This window comes from Lissotriton helveticus, chromosome 1_1 (genome assembly GCF_964261635.1).
Source record: "Lissotriton helveticus chromosome 1_1, aLisHel1.1, whole genome shotgun sequence".
In the NCBI taxonomy this organism is placed as follows: Eukaryota; Metazoa; Chordata; class Amphibia; order Caudata; family Salamandridae; genus Lissotriton; species Lissotriton helveticus.
In genome coordinates this window covers 1,425,404,875-1,425,425,770 of record NC_136057.1, presented here as the reverse complement: position 1 = coordinate 1,425,425,770, position 20,896 = coordinate 1,425,404,875, and the positions used below count along the sequence as shown (strand labels likewise).

The window sequence follows — 20,896 nt, the reverse complement described above, 5'->3', positions numbered from 1 at the left end:
ACATTTATGAAAGACTGACTGTCAGTAGTGCAAAACGATGGACTATCCCTAGTATATGAGAGGAATCTGACTGCACTGATCACTGGTTGAATTCTGACCCTTCCTGGTCATTACTAAAAGCTCAACTATCCACAGCACTGGGAGATTTGAACATCCATGACCAGTGAAATATTCCTCAGTGTCCTCGGTCGCTGATAGAAACCTGACTCTGCTACCATTCACAGTTGAAGGCCTGATGGCCATACTTAGTCACAATTATACTTAACCATCCCTGGTCATTGGTAGAAGCTTGATTATTCCTGGTCAATTATACATGCCTGTCTATTCCTAATCACTTAGAGCCTATCTGTCCATGGTCACTGATAAAGGCCAGATCATGCATGATCACTGATGTAGGCACCATCATGGTAGCTGCCAGAACTGCGTCCACAACGACTTTGTTCTGGATTCTTGTCACAAGGTGCCTTGCAGCAAAGGTTTCGGCATATTTAGAGGGAGTGAAGGATCAACCTGTTACATTTCAGGTCCCAGGGAAAGGTAAAGGGGGTTATCACTGTCCATTAAAAAGATGTGTGCATCGGTCAATGATACTCTTGGAGCTGCAGTGTAAAACGATACGTGCAGGGGTTAATTTGTGAAGGAATTCATGCCGGAACCACAAAAATATTGTTCAGAAGCCCTTGGCCTGTCGAGGTTTGCTGAATACCAATGTGTTTCTTCATCCCCTCATTGTAATCCAGTTAGTATAGCAGCTCTCTGCTGATATACTAAACAGTAAAATGTGGTTAGATTCTTTTCATGCTAATAAATGGACATTGAGGATTACTTTCTTGAAATAAGACATTTGATCATTTTTAGAGGTAAAAGTCTCTTAGCGAGCATTCAGTTACTTTTCTAGGGGTTTTTTAGGACATGAAAAATAAGTTGACTTTTTCTGTTTTTCAGACTACAAATAGCACATGTTCCTCCTCAGATCCAAAGATATGTCTCTTGAGTGCTTTAAACACATATGAAATAATTGTTCATTTGTAATGTATTCATGTGAGATTTCTAACATCAGTATATTACTTCCATTAAAACCCCTGCCAATTAAGTGTTCGGCATCCATAGAGGTGCTGGAACCCCCAAACTCCCAAAGCAAAACGTAAGGTTACTCAGAGGAAGAGTCTTTGAAACCAGCTTATCACTCTAGGCCTGTTTCTTATGGTCTTCAAAAGAGAGTAAGTTTGCTTCCATTTACCAATCTTCTCTAGCATTGGATCTTTCATAGATTCACATACTTCAATTATTCTCCATTGCCAGGTTTGTAATCCACTTAGGATTCCTGCCCCTTTAAAAGATAACAATTTATGGGAAACTGTAGTTACAGGAAAGTCAGATTTTCTACTCCAGTAATGGATCTTTCAGTGAATCACGTTTGAAATATTGCTCATCATCGGATTTGGAATCCTTCGTAGCTTCCCAACTTTACGATTGGTCATTTAAGCATGTGAATTTATGACAGATACCAACATTGGAGAACTGTGGTTACATATAAGTTATTTTTTCTTCCTCTGAAGAAATCCTCCTGCTCTGCCTCAACACTCTCCCAGGCTCCTGCTTATAATGCCTTTAAAAGCTGCTCACTCTCTCTGTACATTGCCATGTCTCTATTTTAACCATTTGTATAGTATAGCTCTTTGTTGCTTAGCAGCTAAACCTGCCCTATATAATTTAGATAAATACATACATATATAAAAATTTGGAAGTCCCCATGGGGCTTCCATTGGTGCTCATTTGTGGTTCCCACCCATGAAAAACTTCATTTCTTCTGTCCACAGGTTCTACGGTACTTTGACTACGTATTCACTGGAGTCTTTACCTTCGAGATGGTCATCAAGGTAAGCTGTTTAAAAGCACTGGAGTTAAGAACAGGTAACTGAAATGAAAAGTAATTAAGTGTAACCTTAGGCCCATTGACAAAGATAAAAAGTGAGAGGCAGAGCAGTGGACCCCCGCTATCCTGTGAAGTCACTGAAAGCGGTTCTACAAGGTACTCTACTAGTTGAGCCAGTCATTAGTGAAGGCATGTCTGGATCGGTGTGCAAAGTGTTACTTTATGGGAAAAAGGGTTGCCAGATCATCATCAGACAGAGTCTGGAGTGGCACAGTGGCCACAGGCAGAAGTTATACCCCACTGGAATAGGCAGCCGGTTGGAGAAGCTAAAAGGTTGTTCGCAGGACCTATGAATTATGATATGCACAAAGAATCTTGCTATATCATTGATTTAATTCAAAAGGAAAAAGTAGAATAAACATGTTCTACTTCTGGTTTACAGCAGACTGACAAAGAACAGGAAGGATGGTATAGTAAACATATTGGCTTTTAGAACAGAGGAACAAGACGATAAACACGTAGTCCCGCTGATGATTTGCTATTGACAATAACAGATTATTTTTCTAATTTCATTCATAAAAAACGTTTATTTTGAGGACCACTTGGTGATAATTAGAATAAGTGCTCAAAAGAAAAGAAAAACCAACAAATGCGTGCTACAATATTTGACCTTTCGGTATCATATAAATGGTCATCATTATTTTGGCAATAATGTGTCAAATTATTCAAAACAAAAAAAAAACAGTTATTGATTTAGATCTTGTCAGAGATATACAATCAGAAATAATTACTTAAAGGACACATAAGAGGCATAGCAAAACTCCACATTTGCGTACTGCTAGTACATAGGTAAAACGCTTTAAAAAGTATACACATTTTAGTACACATATTCATTAGGGGGTGACTTTGGGAGTGACTTTGCTAAGCCAATCAAATCATTTATTGTTAAAACCTGATTGTATCCCCTTTATGGCCGGTTTTCTGAAATGTACAATGAAGTATAGAAAAAGTCTGGATTTTTAAAAGGTTAAAATTATATTTATGGTCTTTCTTTTTAGATGGACTTTTTACGGTGCCCTCCTCATTGTGTAAATGTTGAATCTTAATTATCACCACTGTCTCTAACTTGGGTAAAGCGTAAACTGTGTATTTTAACTTGTGATCATAATGTATATTGTAACTTTTAACTTTTATGGTTTCTGACTAAGTAAACCGAATAAAGTACTTTTGAAATCATTCATTTTAAACGCACTATATTTAAAACACAGAGGTTTTAAGAAACGAGTCTTTGCTTCCAGCACAGTCTTACAGGGTCAGACAAATAGTATATGCTTAATATCTTGAATCCCACCCTTGCAAAGATCACATTTTCCAGTCTTGTTTCTTATATTCAACCAACGCTTCTTGAAATTGTTTAATGGTAAAATACCCAACCAGTGAAAGTGAAAGTTCGTATAACTGAACACAAAAGCATGATCCGTAATCAGAATGTCTATTCAAATTTAGCTTTACACTGGTTGGATATCAGACACACTATTTCACTGTTACTGTTCCAAATAATAGAATCAGTAGACATTCTAACTGGACGCAATAATGCACAAGTTCTGTCACAAAGAGTGGTACACTGGATCAGACGTTTTGATACAATGGTTCCTAAAGGTTTAAACGACAAGATTGATATGAGTTGTTTTTTATAAAAGGTCACATATATGGTAATACAAGACAGATTGGATTATCAGGTTGGAGTTCCTTTACACATAGAATCCATCGCAGTTACAGACACATTCATACACAAGCACATTTCAATACTTTCTTTCCTTTCATATCACTAATATCGGCGTTGGGCACAAGTTTTTTTTATCCTTTCCTTTCGGTTTTTTGTTTTTGTTTTTTCGATAACCAATGATTGTAAGTTCCAAGGAGCTTTTTAGAATGGTGAAGTATCGATACATTCGGAACGGTGCAATGTTGATGCCCACATGGCATGAACATGATATACTCTGACATGTTCATTGCATTTTGGATAGGATAGGATAGGATAATATTTGCAAAGTGCACTTATACCAGAGGGTGTCAAGGCACTGACCTTAAGGGGCCCATCAGGATGGCGGGCGGATTGCCCCCGCCAGGCTGGCGGTAGCCACCGCTGGCCTGGCGGGGGCAATCCGCCCGCCATCCTCACCTGAATTCCCCCCACCATATTAGTATGGCGGGCGGGACCGCGGCGGACGGAAATACCGTCCGACGCTTTTCCGCCCCGGTCGCCTTGCGGCCGGGGCGGCAAAGGATTAATATGGTGGCAGTGTCTATTAGACACCGCCAGCCATATTAAGATGGGCTTGGTGAGATGCCTTAAGGCATGCGGTCTTCACTCTGGGGGGCCCCTGCGGCCCCCCAGAGTGAAGGAGAGGTGGGGGTGCACACGGGGGTACCTGTGGTGCCTGCTGCTTTGTCTATGCAAATGCATGAATGCATTTATAGCATTGTGGCGGCCGGTGCAGAGAGCACCGCCCGCCACAATGCTAAAAATGCAGGATGTGCCCGCCACTGTGGCGGGCACATCCTAATACCCCCACGGGACCCACGCCCTTAATAGGCCCCTAAATGTTTATCAATATGGAACATCGTATTCAGTTTTCACAAGTCCTGTTTTGCACTGTAATATGATTTACTTATATTCATGAGTTGTAATTCAGTGTAAGACACTGGTATAATTAGATTAACTTATCATTTTATAACAGGTTAGTGCTCTTGATGATAGTCAACAGCAAGTTGGCATAATTGTATGGTAGGTATACACAGTTCAAACATGGCGACCATGATCTGGTATACGGTGACGATTTGCTTTATTACCACACAGGAGTGCTCAGGTTATCCACCTTGTGCCTACAAGGTTTCGCATTGTGATTTATCCTTCCGCCCTTCCTGGGCAGTAAGGGCAGCATCCTGATCACCCTAAGATAATTAACTTTCTTTGATTACCCAGCTAACCATTTAGTTGTATCCTGGAGTGCAGCGGACTCTCTCCTTTTCAATCATTACCTTCTGTCCATCCGCTTTCGCACCCACTCACTGAAAAAGATGTCTTACACAGACATAGCCAACTTAACGTCTAACAAAGCCGACACTTTTGAATTTTCCACTGAGGACACGGAACGCATTTATACTCTTATTCAGGAACCAGAGTGTGTCACTTCCAGCACAGGATCAACACAATCTAACATTAGACAACTTTTGTATGCAGCCAAAAGAGAGATCAACCAACGGTTACATGCGAGCACATTAATCCGTTATCACAAAGTGTCAAGAATTCCGAGAGGATTACGTATACCACTGAAATCGACCCTATGTAAGAACAACACCAAATTTACTGAAAGATGGTACGGAATACTTAACAAGTGTTCACTCGACCTTATCTTACTCATAATTGAAGAATTATCGAAAATGCTTGAAGACCTCACCACAGAAGTAGCCCAGCTCAAAGATGAACTGACCTCCAAATTGACCACAGAGGAATTGCGTCAAACCTTGGAAGATGTAAATACACAACTTGAAAAATATACAAAAGAGATCAATGAACGCAAACTGCGTAAGTTCAAACGTGATACAGTAGACTACAAGCTTGGCGAGGTATACAACTGGGCCGAAATTTATGCGGCCAGAAGACAACAGAGATCACAACATAACACATCTTCCTCAGACGGTTCCTCATACAATCGTCAACCCAGACAAGATTCTAGACAAACATCACGCCCAGTCTCATCACAACAAGGAGGAATCCCCTCCAGTGGACCTTCCGTAAGCGATGCATCAACTAGCCATGCTACAATTCAAAGCACTGGACCGGTGCCTTTTTTAGGGGTAGGCACAGACGCAATAGGAGATCCCGGCGAACGCAATTTAACAGAACAACAGCGATCCATCGCACAATCAACGAGGAGCCACAGAATTTGATCATAAACATTTCTAATACTAACCTTTCAACCACACAAAATAGAGTTTTGCAAAAAGGGACCTCCTTTGTCCCCACCTATAACACCAACCATCTTGAGTCTCAAGTAAGCTTTTACAAATTCATGCGTACTCTACGATTACGACACTTCTTTTCCAACGTGTGCACAACTTCAACTACCACTGAAGAAAATACCATCATGGATCTACGTCCCAAAAGTACCTTTTTGGCCCCCGTGAGCCATAAAACTCTTGACATATTTGAAGCCCTAGTACAGAAAGATCTAGATAACATCCAACAGACCACAGTACGACACAAACAAAACCTTACAAGACAAGAAAAAATTGCATTGAAGCAATTAGCGACCAACAATGAGATCATGATCTGCCCTGCTGACAAGGGTGGCTCGCTGGTCATCATGGACACCCAATTCTATCTGGACAGCGTGAACAATCATTTGATAGAGGCTAACGTTTATGTGGAAATACATTCAGACCCCACCAAAGAATACGCTGCAGTTCTCCAAACCATCGTTGACAAAGCAGTATCCAGAGGCACCATCACCACCAAAGACCGAAGCTATCTCATCAAAGCACATCCCAGCACTCCATACTTGTACATGATCCCGAAGATCCACAAACATCCCACTAGACCTCCATTCAGACCCATCGTTAGCACGTGCAATTCCATTCACAAACCGATTGGCACCTACATTGATCGTCACTTGCAACCTTCTGTGAAACAGATGGCCAGCTACCTTCAAGACACCACCGATTTCTTATCTAAACTCATAGTCATCAAGATCGATCCACACACACCAGTTCTGCTTTGTACCATAGATGTGAATTCACTATACACTTCCATCCCTCACGATCTTGGCATTCAGGCAGCAGAAGCGGCACTACTCAAAACTACCAAACCACATGAGCTACAGGTTTTCCTTATGGAATTGATTGAATTCACTCTAATGCACAGTTACTTCAGTTACCAAACCAAATTCTACAGTCAACTTTCAGGAGTAGCCATGGGCAATTGCGCAGCCCCATCATACGCTAACCTTTTCATGCAAGACTACGAAACTGAACACATCTTAACTGTACCCCATTGGAAAAATCACCTCCAAATTTACTACCGTTACATTGATGACATTTTTTTAATATGGACCGGCACAGAAGAACAATTGACCAAAGCCATCAATCATCTCAACGGTGTAAATGAAAGAATTCAATTCACGCACAATTTCAACCGCTCCACGATATCCTTTCTAGATGTCAAGATTACCATCAAAGACAACAAACTTGAAACATCTGTTTTTACCAAACTTACGGACCGAAACAATTACCTGCACTATTCTAGCTTCCACCAACCCAGTTTGAAGAAGCAATTACCCTATTCACAATTGCTAAGAGCCAAAAGAATTGCCTCTACTGAAGAGTCGTTTGTACAGGACAGCATCAACATCATGGATACATTTTCCAAGAGGGGATACCCACAACAAATCATCACATCAGCCTATACAAGAGTGAGTTCCACAGACCGCTCTTCATTACTTATACCAAAAATTAGGCAAAGCTCAAGCAGTCAACCCAATGTTTTTGTCAGCAAATTTTCAACCAAAAGTCATCTGATCAAAAGAAGCATCAAAATTCACTGGCAAATACTACAATTGGAACCAGACTTCAACAATCTGTTCAATCAAGCACAAATCTTTGCATACCAAAGATCTAAAAACCTGCGATCACTTCTTAAACCACGCACTATTGAACCAGCCATATACAAAGGAACTATTCCCTGTCATAATTGCCAAAACTGTCACAACATCATTTCAGGCAATTGCATAAACCATCCCAGCTCTGGAAAACAAATTCCTCTAAAAACCAACGCAACTTGTGACACCATGAATGTGGTATATCTTCTGAAATGTCCCTGCGGGCTCCCCTACGTAGGGAAAACTGAAAGGAAAATAAAGACGAGACTAAATGAACACAGGAGTAACATCCACAACAAAAATCTAAAGTCTTGTGTATCAGCCCACTTTACTCAGTCTAATCACAACAATAGCCAAATACGCTTCCTAGTGCTCGAGGTGGTTGAAAAACTAGAAGGCATGGACCCGAAAAAATATTTGCTTCAACGAGAACTTTTTTGGATTTTCCAACTTGGTACCACCGTCCCGAAAGGTCTCAACGAACGTTTGGAATTCAGCAGTTTTCTCTGACTTGTATCCTCTTTGTAATGGACTATCATATGTTGGCTGTTCACAATTTTGTGCTAGCATACTTAAACCGTAACACTGTATAATGTAACGTTTTTCATACTGTATCTTCATTTTACGTATTTTTGTACACTGTTTACCGTTCCTTTCCCCACATTTCCCCTTCGTACATTTTATTAATTTTTTGTATCAATTTTTTGCACTATGTTTTATTCTACTCCACGCACCAGACTCCGCATTTTTTTCACACAGTTTATACACCTTTTCCTCGTACACCTGTTTTGTTCTCGCATTTTAATTTTTTCACCACGTCATTATTCCCCTGGTATTCCGATTCACCAGTCTGTTTTCCTTTCACCACTCTTCCATTTTCTTTCTTGTTTGCGTTCCACGGGATTAGCCCGTTTTCCATTTCTACACACTTAACCGCATATAGACGCATGCGCACTGCTACCCACGACTTCCGTGTTTCCCGGATGGCGTCTCTTCACCAGCACGATTTCGAACTAACCTTGACACTCTAGGTAAGCAACCCACCCTTTGGTCTTCCTATTTTCGTGGTTGTTCGCTGGTTAAACCACTCCGTTTTACGCACATCTTGGCACGCTTTTATGACTGTTTCTCGCATGACCACAATTTATTCTTTTCACGATTCCGGGCGCACCTTTCATGTTAAACCGAATTTGCACCTTTAAGTCACGCTTATATATATTTTCCACCTTCCCCTTAATTTTCACCACCATTCAGTCCGCTCGTTTTACACAATGCTTCTGTCTTGCTCCACCCACATCTATGGCACTCCTTATTCATTTCTGGCCCATTCATACTTGCATCATCTTCACTTTAAGACCCCCAAGTTCTCCTTTTTATACACCCGGTTCCTCACTTACACGTTCTTTCTCTACTTACTTACAGTACATACCGAACCCCCTGACGAAGAGCATACTGCTCGAAATGCATTGGGGAGTTCAACCATGTACATGATGTTAGTCTTGGAATTTCTGAATACCTTGGATATTATCAAGTTATGACAATTGGTTTCTTTGGAAATGAAAATTATTTGAATTATCAAAGAATAAGTATATATTTACCTAAAGGATTGGAGACAAAGTGAATAAAACTTTGAACTATTCCATTACACTTTGGAAACATTTGCTTTATTAGCACACAGGAGTGCTCAGGTTATCCACCTTGTGCCTACAAGGTTTCGCATTGTGATACGGTGACTTAACACAGAGTCTTTTCTTGATTTCTTACTGTATGGAATGTGTATACATACGGGGTCCTGTTTTGATTTCCATGGCTTAGTACACTGTTATCTAGTGTTATATACTTAAGGCTTTGATTTTAGCTTTTGAAACGTTTCACCTGTGGTTCTTCTTCATGCCTAAAAGACTCACAGAAGCAGGTATTTTTAATTGAGCAACATGCAGGTTTTTTTCACAGACCGTCATAGTCTCACATTTGTTTGCGGATTGTGAATAAGCTTAAGTCGTCTCTGTTCGGTCTGTTTGTCAGGTTGGGACACTTCAATCGAACACTTGCAGGCATGGCAAGCAAAACACAAGGGGATTCAGAACTCAGTGGGTAGGTTTCAACACTATGGCATTGTTTCAGGATATATTGTGTGGCAAGCAGATTCTTATTGTTAAAACGGAGATGTGTTAGTATTGATTCACAGCCATTTGAATTATGAACACTTGGATTCTGTAAATTCGTTTCAGTGTTCACTTATGGTGCTTGGTATCTGGTTTCGGTCTATACATGGAGTTTAAACACCCTCATTTTTAATTTTCATTTTTACTTGGACTTACGGTGACACGCTCGATTAGCCCTTATGCGTTTCAGGTCACGGTAGCATGACTATATCGGTTCTCTTTCATCTATAACCACACATTTTCTTAGAGGTTAATCTTGTAAATGTAAATGTAAATGTAGTTGAGCTTATATAGCGCACAGCTACCCGCAGTGGGTGTCCCGGCGCTTGCTTAGGGAACCCTTCCTGGTATTCCCCTGTGAGATAGCAGGGTATCCACAAGGTGAAAGTCAGGCATCCCGCCGCGAGGGGCCGTTGTGGAGATTAAGCAAGCTATTGCCCAGAGTCGCAGAGTGTGAACCCGTGAGTCGAGGAGGCACCGGGGCGAGAATTATCGAGTCCGTGGAATTTTTAGCCCAAGACCCCGCCGAGGCGGGGAATTGAACCCTGGTCCAGGACCGATCTCAGCTTCCGGGTCTGCTGCCTCTAACCCCTGAGCCACATCTTATCAAAGTCACAATCAGTAATGGAGTTTTGAATTACAACAGAGAAATACATTTACTACGATTCTTGCGTAGTTAAAGGGCCAACGTGGTATTTTTTGTTTCATTTCAGTTATACACAATACCCCCTAAAGAAGGGAGTGGATCACAAAATGCATTCGCCAGATTGCTCTTTGACAAAGAGCATGAAAGTAAATTAAAATTGTTGTTATGAATTGAATGTAATTCAGTATAACAATCATATTAATACTATTGTTTAGGGATAAAGGTGTGGTCTCTGTATTAGAGAAGATGACCTGAATCGTTTTAACAGTAAAAAAGAAACATTTTGATAGATGTAGGAAGAGGTTTGATTAAGTGATTGATATATTCTTTAGTGGTGCTCTATGGCTCCAAGGAAACCATGTTCTTGGCTGCATCCAACAATTTCGTTTATGTATGACAGACAGCAGGCATACTAGGGAGGCACGCATTTTGTTTTAGTAGTATAATCAAGGAGATACATTGAGTGCACGACAATCATCAATTGAAAATACACAACCTGAACCTTAACATAATTATAAATCCCCTAATGCTGTGATCAGATATTCTTGGTACGTCTTGAATGTTAGGATGTCAAAGTAGAGCTCATAAGTTTCTAACTGGGAGCAGTGTGCAATAGCCCATGTGTAGCTTAATCAGGCCATCGTGTCTTTTAAAAACAACTTTAATTATGCTGGTGTCCATAATTACAAATGGGCGATAGTGCATTGGAAACTCACTAATGCGATCTCAAGATTATTATTGAAAATGTAAAAGCCTACTTCTCCCTTAAAGGTTTTGTTCCTCAAGAGGTCTCTCAAAGTGCCTTCGGGAAAACTCTAAGCGCAATGCCTGGACGGGAGTTGCTTGCCGCAGGGATACTATCCTATGGTGGTGCCTCTCTTTGAATACGTTTAAAATAGACCACTTACTTATGGGGCTATATGCAAGTGCATACAAGAGGATCGGGTGTATCTTTGCCCAATAAATATCTAAAAGAGTTTTAAAATGTCTCCAATCCGCAGAGCAATAAAATCTTTTAAAGGCACTTATGTGAGCTATTGCCTTGAGTAAAGTGAGAGGTGCTTTTTTGGGTCTGGGAGAAAAGTCTTTTTTAAATTTGTATAGTTGTTACCACCTCCATGGGCCTTCCGCCCAGCTTCCAATCAAAGAGTTGGTATCATCTCTTCCCTCTGATAGGTACCACCTTGGTTTGGTAATGTTTATTTTCAAGAAATGGTCCTCTGCATACTTAAAAAACACATCTAAGTTACGCTGAAGACCAATAGGTGTGAGGAAAAAAATGACCACATCATCAGTGTATATTAAATTATGTATGTTTTGAAGTTAAATGTTTGGGGGAGAATTATTTATATTATTACAACAGGCAGGTAAATCACTAAGAAATAAGGAAAACAGAAGTGGGGCTAAAATACATCCCTGCTTCAGGCCATTTTCAGTTATAATCTTAGGAGTCAATCCTTTGCCTCCTCCCATTAAGACTATGCAGAAGGTAGATGTATAAAGTGCAATAATAAGTATTAATAAGGCACTAGGGATCCCCAAACTCACTAGTTTCCTCCATAGGGTGGGTCTGTCAACCATATCAAAAGCGGTAGAGAAGTCCTCAAACACACAGTATACCACTTGTGATTTGGACAAGTACTTATCAATAACAGTTTGCACTATTGCAATATTTTCATTCACAGAATGTTTGGGTCTGAAATCCGCTTGGACTGCAGGTATCATGCCCTTCAAAAAAGCCAAGTTTTTGAGATGGTCCAGAACACTTGAGGCAAAGATCTTTCCTGTTGCATCTAGTGCAATTTGACAGTGTTTACAGGTAGAAAGGCAGGAACCTTTTTTGTGGAGGGGGACTACTACACCATGAATTTGTGATTTGTCCCGTTGCATAACAGTGTAAAAGGTGTGGAGGAGCCTGTCACTGCAGATGATCTTGTTTTCCTTATATATAACTCTAACTGTTTCTCCTTAGGAGCGATTATGTGCTGATCGCGCTCAGGAGCTGGCTTAGAGAACTCCTCGCTAACAGACTGGGCAGGATTAATCACATATTGTTCAGAGAAATAATTAATCCATTGCTTCTGTGGGATGGGAATTGCAGATGTTTTTTTCCTACTGCCCGTGAACTTGGAGATGAGCTGCCAAAAGAATTTTATATTTTTTTGTCAGTTTGTTTACTGTAATTTTACCCAGTTCTTATCCATGGTGTATTTACTATTTATGGAGCAAATGTTCCTCCTTTTCTTTCGTATAGCTTGAATTTCTTTAACCCTTGAAACTGAGAAAGTAATATATTGGTTCCGACTTTTGAGAAAAATTGGCTTCCTTAGATTAATTTTTTGGAATTACAGAGTCTGTCTGAGTTACACACCTTATCTGAATCATGTAGATGGCATCCAAGATTGTCTCTTCAAATATCAGAATAGGATTTCTTTCTTCGAATGATTGGTGTAGACATCATGGCATGATTACTGCATTCATCTTGGTTATGTTATCAGAGTTCCAAATAATTCGACCTTGCTTACAGGCTATAAAAGCATCCTTGTTTCCTTCTGCTAAGGACCAAAACGACATTAGAATGAGGTGTAATTTGAATTCTGAGTATGGTAGTGTGTGGTCGCTGCCTTGAACGAACTCAGCTTTAAGGAGAGAACATTTCTGATATAGGTCATGACTGGTTATGATGTAATCAATATTCGAGAAGCCATTGACCCCCTTTCTGGTAGAAGCAGCTGGAATATCCCAGTCTGTTCTTCCATATAGAATCACGCCGTGTATTGCATTCAGCGAGTCCAATAACATTTTTGTACGTTTTTCAGCCTTTAGCTTGGGCACAAAGACAGGGTCGGAAATGGACCAGGCTTCTTCCAGATCCTTACTTTGATATGCTATATTTGAGATGTGTGTGTTAAAGTCACCCATTATTGTTTGGGAATTCCCTCGTGCCTCGATGGTGGGCTATATTAAATCAAATATCTCATTCATCATTGAGTTGAATTCTGGGCCAGCTGGAACATAAATGTGGGATACATATAAAGTGTCTGCAGAGTGAGCACTTACCATGGGGAGTTTCATTTTGTTGCATTATATGGTGTTGCATGGAAGTTATATTGTTTTAAAGTCCCACTGTATCTCAACCGTAAGGAGGGTAGAGAGGCCACCCTTGGCACGACCTATCATAACCCTCATAGCAGGCTCGTCGCTAGCAAAATAATTGTTCCAGCCAAAGCTACAGATGAGGTCTCTTGGAGATAAATGATTGCTGGGGAGAATCTCATCAGGCTTTGCAGCTTTGATATATACAATCCAGTCAGGTTCCAAGAGATAATCACCAGATGATCTCTAAAAAGGAAGTTTGGAGCCACTACTTAATTTGTTTTCGTTTAAGTTCCACAAGAGCCATGACCAAGAGGCATCCATTTGTGTGTTATCCACTTTGGCAGGCTTTAGTTCCATATCTGTCTACCTCCTTGATTAATATGTGTTGTGAGTGCGTCCACTGGTCGATTATTGCACTCATGGCTATTACGACTAGATGAAGAAATCAGATGTTTCACTCCCCTGACAGGCGCCTGCGTTAGTATAATGAGTATCCACTATGTCAAAGCCGGTTATATGAAGTCTTTCACTTTCAGGAAGCAATATCGAGGGGATCACATTAGACCACAATTCTACATGCAATGTAGAAAAATCTTGAATATTAGGAAAGGACACCAACTTTATTTCAGAGGAAGTATTGGGATTGGAGTAGCGGGAAGTTATGCAATAGCCTTAAAATGCTTTGCCTATTTATAGGATCATTTCCGTTTGCGAAAAGGCCTGATATCTTGAGGACTCCATACAGATTTAATATTGGCTCTGACAAAGATGACTTACTGCCAAGACTCCATGTCGAAGGACCTGCTCTCTGGTAGAAGTATAGAGCTTATGAAGTTTGGGGCCAGTGGGTTTAATTGCGCATGTACTTCTTTTTTTAATGTGAAACGGGACATATTAGGCACTTGCGCATCCGCAAAGGCTTCATCCACCGTCTTCAAATGGTACAGAATGCAGCGGCCAGGATGGTTCTAAACCTTCCTAGACTCGCTTCTGTAACCATGGCCAGAAGAGACCTTCACTGGCTTCCGATTCCATCTAGGATCTCTTTTAAACTTCTCTGTCTGGCCCACAGTGCTATATATGGCTCAGTTTCGGAGGGAATCAGGTCTCTTTTGTGTGTATACACCCCCTCGAGAACCCTCCGGTCATCATCTAAGAACATGCTTTCGGTTCCCAGATTCGCTAAGGTGAGATGGGGAGGTAGAGCCTTTTCCACCTTGGCTCCAAAACTTTGGAACTCCCTCCCCCTGGAGCTTTCTAGCCAGTCTTCTTTGGCTGTTTTTAGGAAACATCTGAAGACCTGGCTTTTTTCCCAGGCATACAAGGGATTGCGCTCCTAGCGGTCTTTTGGTCCTGTTATCTGGTAGCCTGGACTTTTCTGTTTGTTTGTTTGCGCCTTGATGCCCCTTGGGGCTAAGTATGCGCGGTACAAAATGCCATTCATTCATCCTGTGAATTTGCCTTTTTAGTTGTGAAACTGCTTTCTCTGTTAACCTCAGCACTAGTGTGAGCATCGCTTACAGCAAACTTTATTCTTCAGGACTTCCTCTTAGTAATTCTGCAATTTGCTTTTTTTTCATCACAGACATCTTTACTTTTGCCTTATTTCTATTAGTCTTCTTTGGGTCTGTTTCTTGTTTTATTAAAGAGGTCGAAGAGGGTATTTTTGAGGAACCTGCTCCATTGAGGCAGTTAAATTTCGGGTTACAGGGAGGAGCAGCGGTCTCAGAGCTTGCCTCCGAATCAAGTGGTGATTCTCCAAATAACTTAGTAGGGAGTAAGCTATTCCTTCCCTAGTCACTTTTTTCCCTTTCGTGCTTTTTTGCTTGTTTGAGTTGCACTTGACTTTTGGTGAATATACCTTCTGGATTGTGCTTTTTGGCCGTCAACGACCTCACTTGTTTGGACTTCCAATCAGTGGCGGCTGGCGACATTTGAAAGTGTTGGGCGTAAAATTATTGTCCTACTGCACTGCAGTGAGCAAGCCCGAACAACCTAAGGGGGTTCAGGAGTTCTCCCCCAGAAAAAGTTGAAAAAGAGTGGACAAATGGTGCATTTTCAAGAAAATTTGAGGAAGCTACGAATTCATTATTTATCATTTAATATATCGCCAATTTTTATGAGCTATTGAGGACAATCTTTGCATATCCTTATGTTATCATTTGCCCATATTACGTTTCAACACACTGATACACTTGCAATGGATTTATCTAAACAATAAATACATTAATTGATGTGCAGTGTGATTGAAATTAAATATTAAGTTTGTTAACCATGCATATTTGTAAAACCTATATTTGCAGAGAGCTGAATACTCCAAGGTGGATGGCTGTGTCTTAATGTTTAGCCATCTTGTTAATACACATACATCCGACATAAATGCATTGTGGGAATCCTTCCTGGTCATTTTTACCCGCTTGCCAAGTAACAGTAACTGACACCCCGTACTTGGGTCTTTCGCCCACAGCAGTCATAGACATAAAAAACAACATAATTCAGCTCTGAGGCGCTATGTTCTTACTACATGCCTAGTGAGTAGCCACGCCAGCAATGACGCACTTTAATCTCCATGAGAGCAGGCACCGATTCTGTAGCCTATACCTTTCACTCTCTACTTACATCATTATCGCACTGCATGAGATATTGTTGTGGCACAAAAAGCAATAAATAGTCACTTTACAATTTTAAAGTTGTTAAAGTTGTCTATTTTTCAATAAAAATAAATCACTACACAAATAGTTAAGGCCGTGATGCTGATCTGCCTGTCTCTTTCTTAGACTTTTAAACACAAAATGCATATTTACCAACCAGATGCATCAAATATTTCTGCACTTCTGCGTTCAGGTAGCTGCTTAGTGAAGAGTTCTCTCGTGCAAATACGGAGCTTGGCGCGCAAGTGCCGGGACCTCGTGGACATGTTCTCAGACTCTGCTCTCTGGCCACTGCTGAATTTCAACTCTCCAGCGGAGCTGCAGTGGAACAACTTTGTGCTGCTGGGGCCGGCTCTGAAGCACCTAAACATGCGCTTAATCTCCATAAGAGCAGGCACCGATTAGGTAGCCTACACCGTTCACTGTCTACTTCCATCACTATTGCACTGCATGAGGTATTGTGGCAGCACAAAAAGCAATAAAAAGCTACTGTACAATTTTAAAGTGGTTAAAGTTGTCTATTTTTCAACAAAAATAAATAACAACACTAAAAGCCAAGGCCTGGATGCTGAAATGCCCATCTATTTCTTTGACTTTTAACACAAAAAATGGATATTTACCAACCAGATGCATCAAATATTTCTGCACTTCTGCGTTCAGGTAGCTGCTTAGAGAAGAGTTTTCTCGTGCAAATACGAAGCTTGGCGTGCACTTGCCGGGACCTCCTCGACGTGTTCTGGGACTCTGCCCTCTGGCCACTACTGAATTTCAACTCCCCAGCAGCGGAGTGCTGCTGGTGCCGGCTCTGAAGCACCTGAACGTCCGCTGGCACTCTAGACGGGTCAAGGAGGTGTGCAATGTCGAGAACTGAATAAAGAGCGCCTTCCAGAGCAACATCTGCTGCCGGCACAACCAGGTGGTAAACCGCTTCCTGATGTGGGTGAGCAGGCGATACTGAACAAAATGAATGATATGTACTAATGGATAACTAATAAGTATCGGCAGTGATATATACCTCATCCTCATTTCATGAGCACAGGAAATCCGCAAGCCAAGCGGGCATGCAATCAATTGCGACCAGAATGACGGGCGAGTGGGGGCGAGGGTCATGTGGCAGCTTCCCTCCCCTAAGCCAATCACAACGCTGCAATGGCAGCGTTGTATTTGGTGCGGACGGCGCCCACTCGGGCGCCTGTGGGGTCGGGAGGCCATTTTCTCTATGTAGGCTGCATGCAGCCTACATAGAGAAAAAGGGTGTGTGTGTACTGCGCATGACTGGTTTGGCCGGCCCAGAGGGCCGACCAGATAGTAACAGACAACAACAGTGGGCAAGCCACTACCCACTGCCCTCAAGCAGGAACGCCAACTCACCCGCCCCCAACCAGGCACTTCTGCTTTCTCGCGGTGCGAGAAGCAGAAACATAGAATGGTAGTTTTACCATTTTATGTTTCTACTTCTCGCACTGCGAGAAAGCAGTGGGGCGATGCCCTCATGCCCCAATAAAGGAGCCACCACTGCTTCCACTCCAATACCTTCCCTTACAGCAGTGGACAGGCCATTTTGAATAATTAGAGATTTTAGTATTGCAGGTTGGATTTTTAAAGTGTGTGCATAATCGGATGTTTCTTTTCCAGCAGTAGTACTATAGAGTCAAGTAATCTCTGTAATTATTGAAGAGACTTGGATATATATATATATTGCATGTTCATTTGAGTCTTAAATTATGTTAAGGGAAGAAAATCTGGCGATAGATTCACTTCAATCTCTGTTACATTGCTCGGTGTACGATTAAATAGTTCTAAAGTCTCTTTCAGCAGCTTTTTTCCAGCTGTATAAGGGTGTGACTCAATTTTATGTCAGGTAGTGTATAATCCATTGCTGAGGCGTGGATAGAGGCAAAGTCTGGAACTATCTGCTGACTGCTTGATTCAGTGTTTATTTCTGCGTCCAATTTGACTTTTTGCACTTTTTCTACTTTTTCTACTAATTCCAGTTGCTGTGCTGCCACTTAACTCTGCATCGAACATTACAATACTTCCTTTTGGTGCTTTCCTATCTCCCGGTGTTGTAGGAGCTGTCGCAGGGAAGATTTCAGGGATCGATGTTAGTCCTTCTGAAGCACCTACATGCGCAGACTTTTTCTTGCCTTTCTTCACTGTTTGTACCATTCCTTGTCCCTTCATTATGGCGGTGTTATTTTACAGCCTCTCCCACCAACCTACGCCGAACCTCCGTCCCTCACTGTAGACATGTTGTGAGACTCACAGCACAGCACCCATCTAAAACAACTCTCACCTGACACCTCTGTTGTTGATTCTGGCTGTACAATCCTCAATGTATTGCAGGTCGCCGATTTGCCCAAATCAAGTGAATCAGTAGGATACTCTCAGTTGCAGGATGTGTCGAGCCGCAAGCTCCTAATGCGTTAAAGAGTAGTAGCAGAGTGAGAAGGGCATGGGAGCACCTCTCCCACCGGCTCCTTTATCTTGGCTGTGGCGCTCAGCTTAATTTGTCTGCCAATTAATAAGGCAAGGTGGAGCACTGTCGGAAAGCTTCTGGGGCAGCCGACACCAGTACTGAATAAGAACTCCAGAGGTCCAACTGTCAGGGGCCCAAGAAGCCCTGGCGCCTCGGACGAACGTATGGTGCGGCCGGGCGGGGGAACTGTGCTACCAGGGACAGCCCCAGCGGTGCTCCTTTCTCCGCCCGAGTCTTCCATGGTGGCAGACTCAGGGTCCCCCTACACCATTATTCAAAGCAACATTTGGGAGAGAGACTTCATGCACGCCTTGGGCACTCACCTACACCCCACGGACGTCCATCCGATCACCTTCACGGGAGAGAAGATCCCTATGGTAGGCTTCGGCCCACTCCGCTTCGAGTTCAAGGGGAGACCCTCAGTAGGAAAATTGTACGTGGTAGAAAAGGGACCCTCGTTGTTGGGTTGGGCAGACCAAGTTCTCATGACTGACAACCCAACAGCACCAGATGGCGGAACGCTGAAGGAAGACTTCCCATCCGTCTTCGGAGGCACCATAGGCAAGCTTACCAAATTCACGCATATAATCTGCCTCAAGGAAGGAGCCACACCAGTTTGCCACAAAGTCCGGAACATCCCGTTCAATTGCAGGAAGGCAGTGTAGAAAGAACTACAGCGCCTTGGAGAAAATGGCGTGATCGAGTCCGTAGAGCGCACCGAATGGTTGACACCGTTGGTCGCAGAAATGTGCGCCTCTGCATTGACCTCAGGTAACTGAACAAAAACATCATAGTGGACAAATTTCCGCTATCCTAATTCAATGAAATGGTGGCCCAGACAAAATAAATCCACTGTATTTCAACCATCGACCTCACTGCAGCGTATCACCAGATTTCTCTGCACCCTTCCAGTAGAAAACTAACATCTTTCATCACACCATTCGGATGTTACAGGTTCCGATGGATGCCCTTCGGCCTAGCATCAGCAGCCACTGTATTCCAGAAACTTATGCACAAGCTATTCAAAGACATTAGAGGAGTGCAATACTTCCAGGACGACATCCTGATCATGGGGACAACAAAACAAGACCAAGATGAGAAACTCACTACGGTGCTGCGAGTTCTGTCTTATGGCTGAGTGGGAAAAATGCAAGTTCGGCCTTCACTCGGTCACATACTTGGGCCATGAAATAAGCGACAAAGGGATGTCCCCCAAGAGAGCCAACGTCGAGGCCATCAAAGCTGCGCCCACTCCTCACAACAAGGAAGAAGTTTGTTCATTCTTAGGATTGGCGAGTTCTACAGCAAATTTGTGAAAAACTTTGCCACCAAGACACACCACTTGCATCAGTTGCTCAAAGACAAAAATACTTTCAACTGGTCAGCCGACTCCAATGAGGAATTCCTACAAATCAAAAATTACATCTGCGATGCTGTGCCTTTACACGGGTTTGACCAATCGGCACTCTCCATCCTCACCACAGACGCCAGCGACAAGAGTCTGGGAGCCGTCTTATCACAAAAGTCCACTGACGGTGTGGTGACCACGGTCAGGTTTGCGTCCCGCTCCCTCGCCTCCAATGAGGAGAAGTTCAGCGTCATAGAAAAGAAGATGCTAGCAGCTGTCTGGGCAATGGAAAAATTCAGACAATTCCTCTGTGGTTCCAAGTTCCTCCTCCAGACGGATCACAAGCCGCTAGTTAAAGTTCTTACATCGAGCAGACACGCCAGCGCCACACCACGCATCGCAAAAATGACCCTCAGATTGTTGGACTTTGTATATGAGGTTGAATACTTACCAGGTAAAAAGAATAAAGTGGCAGACTACCTTAGCAGATCGGCGGCCATGGAAGGAGCACCAGCACACACAGAGTGGGACGAATACACAATAGCATTCACCAATGACCAAGAAGAGGTTATAAGCGCGCAAGAATGGAAGAGAGCGTACAAAACAGACCCCCACCTGGAGAGCGTAAAAAAGTTTGTCACGCAGGGGTGGCCAGAGAAGAAGCATTTGGATACCCACCTTCGGAAATTCTGGGAAGTGCGCGAGGAACTGTCCATTAGCGAGAACGCCATATTCCTCTTGAGAGGGGACAAGGTAATTCCTCCACAACAGTTAGTAGAACGACTACTCACGATTCTGGACGAAGGCCATTTAGGAATAGTGAAAACAAAGAGTCCAGCCAAACGCTGTTATTGGTGGCCTCCAATCGACAGCCAGGTGGAGACCCACGTGAGGGCATGTGAACAATGCAGCAAAGCGGACAAATCTCAGTCCGTGCTACATCACCATTCCCACCAGCCCATGGGAAGAGTT

The 20,896-nt window shown here is 42.4% G+C and overlaps 1 protein-coding gene across 1 annotated transcript in view; it reads left to right on the top strand.

Annotated features, from left to right (window-relative positions):
• The window catches only part of CACNA1A (calcium voltage-gated channel subunit alpha1 A), a 1,120,700-nt gene that overhangs the window by 537,020 nt on the left and 562,784 nt on the right, over positions 1-20,896 (top strand). The window contains exon 23 of the mRNA XM_078685323.1: positions 1,821-1,880. Within this exon, the coding sequence (XP_078541449.1) occupies positions 1,821-1,880 (60 nt within the window). The remainder of the gene's footprint in view (positions 1-1,820; positions 1,881-20,896) is intronic.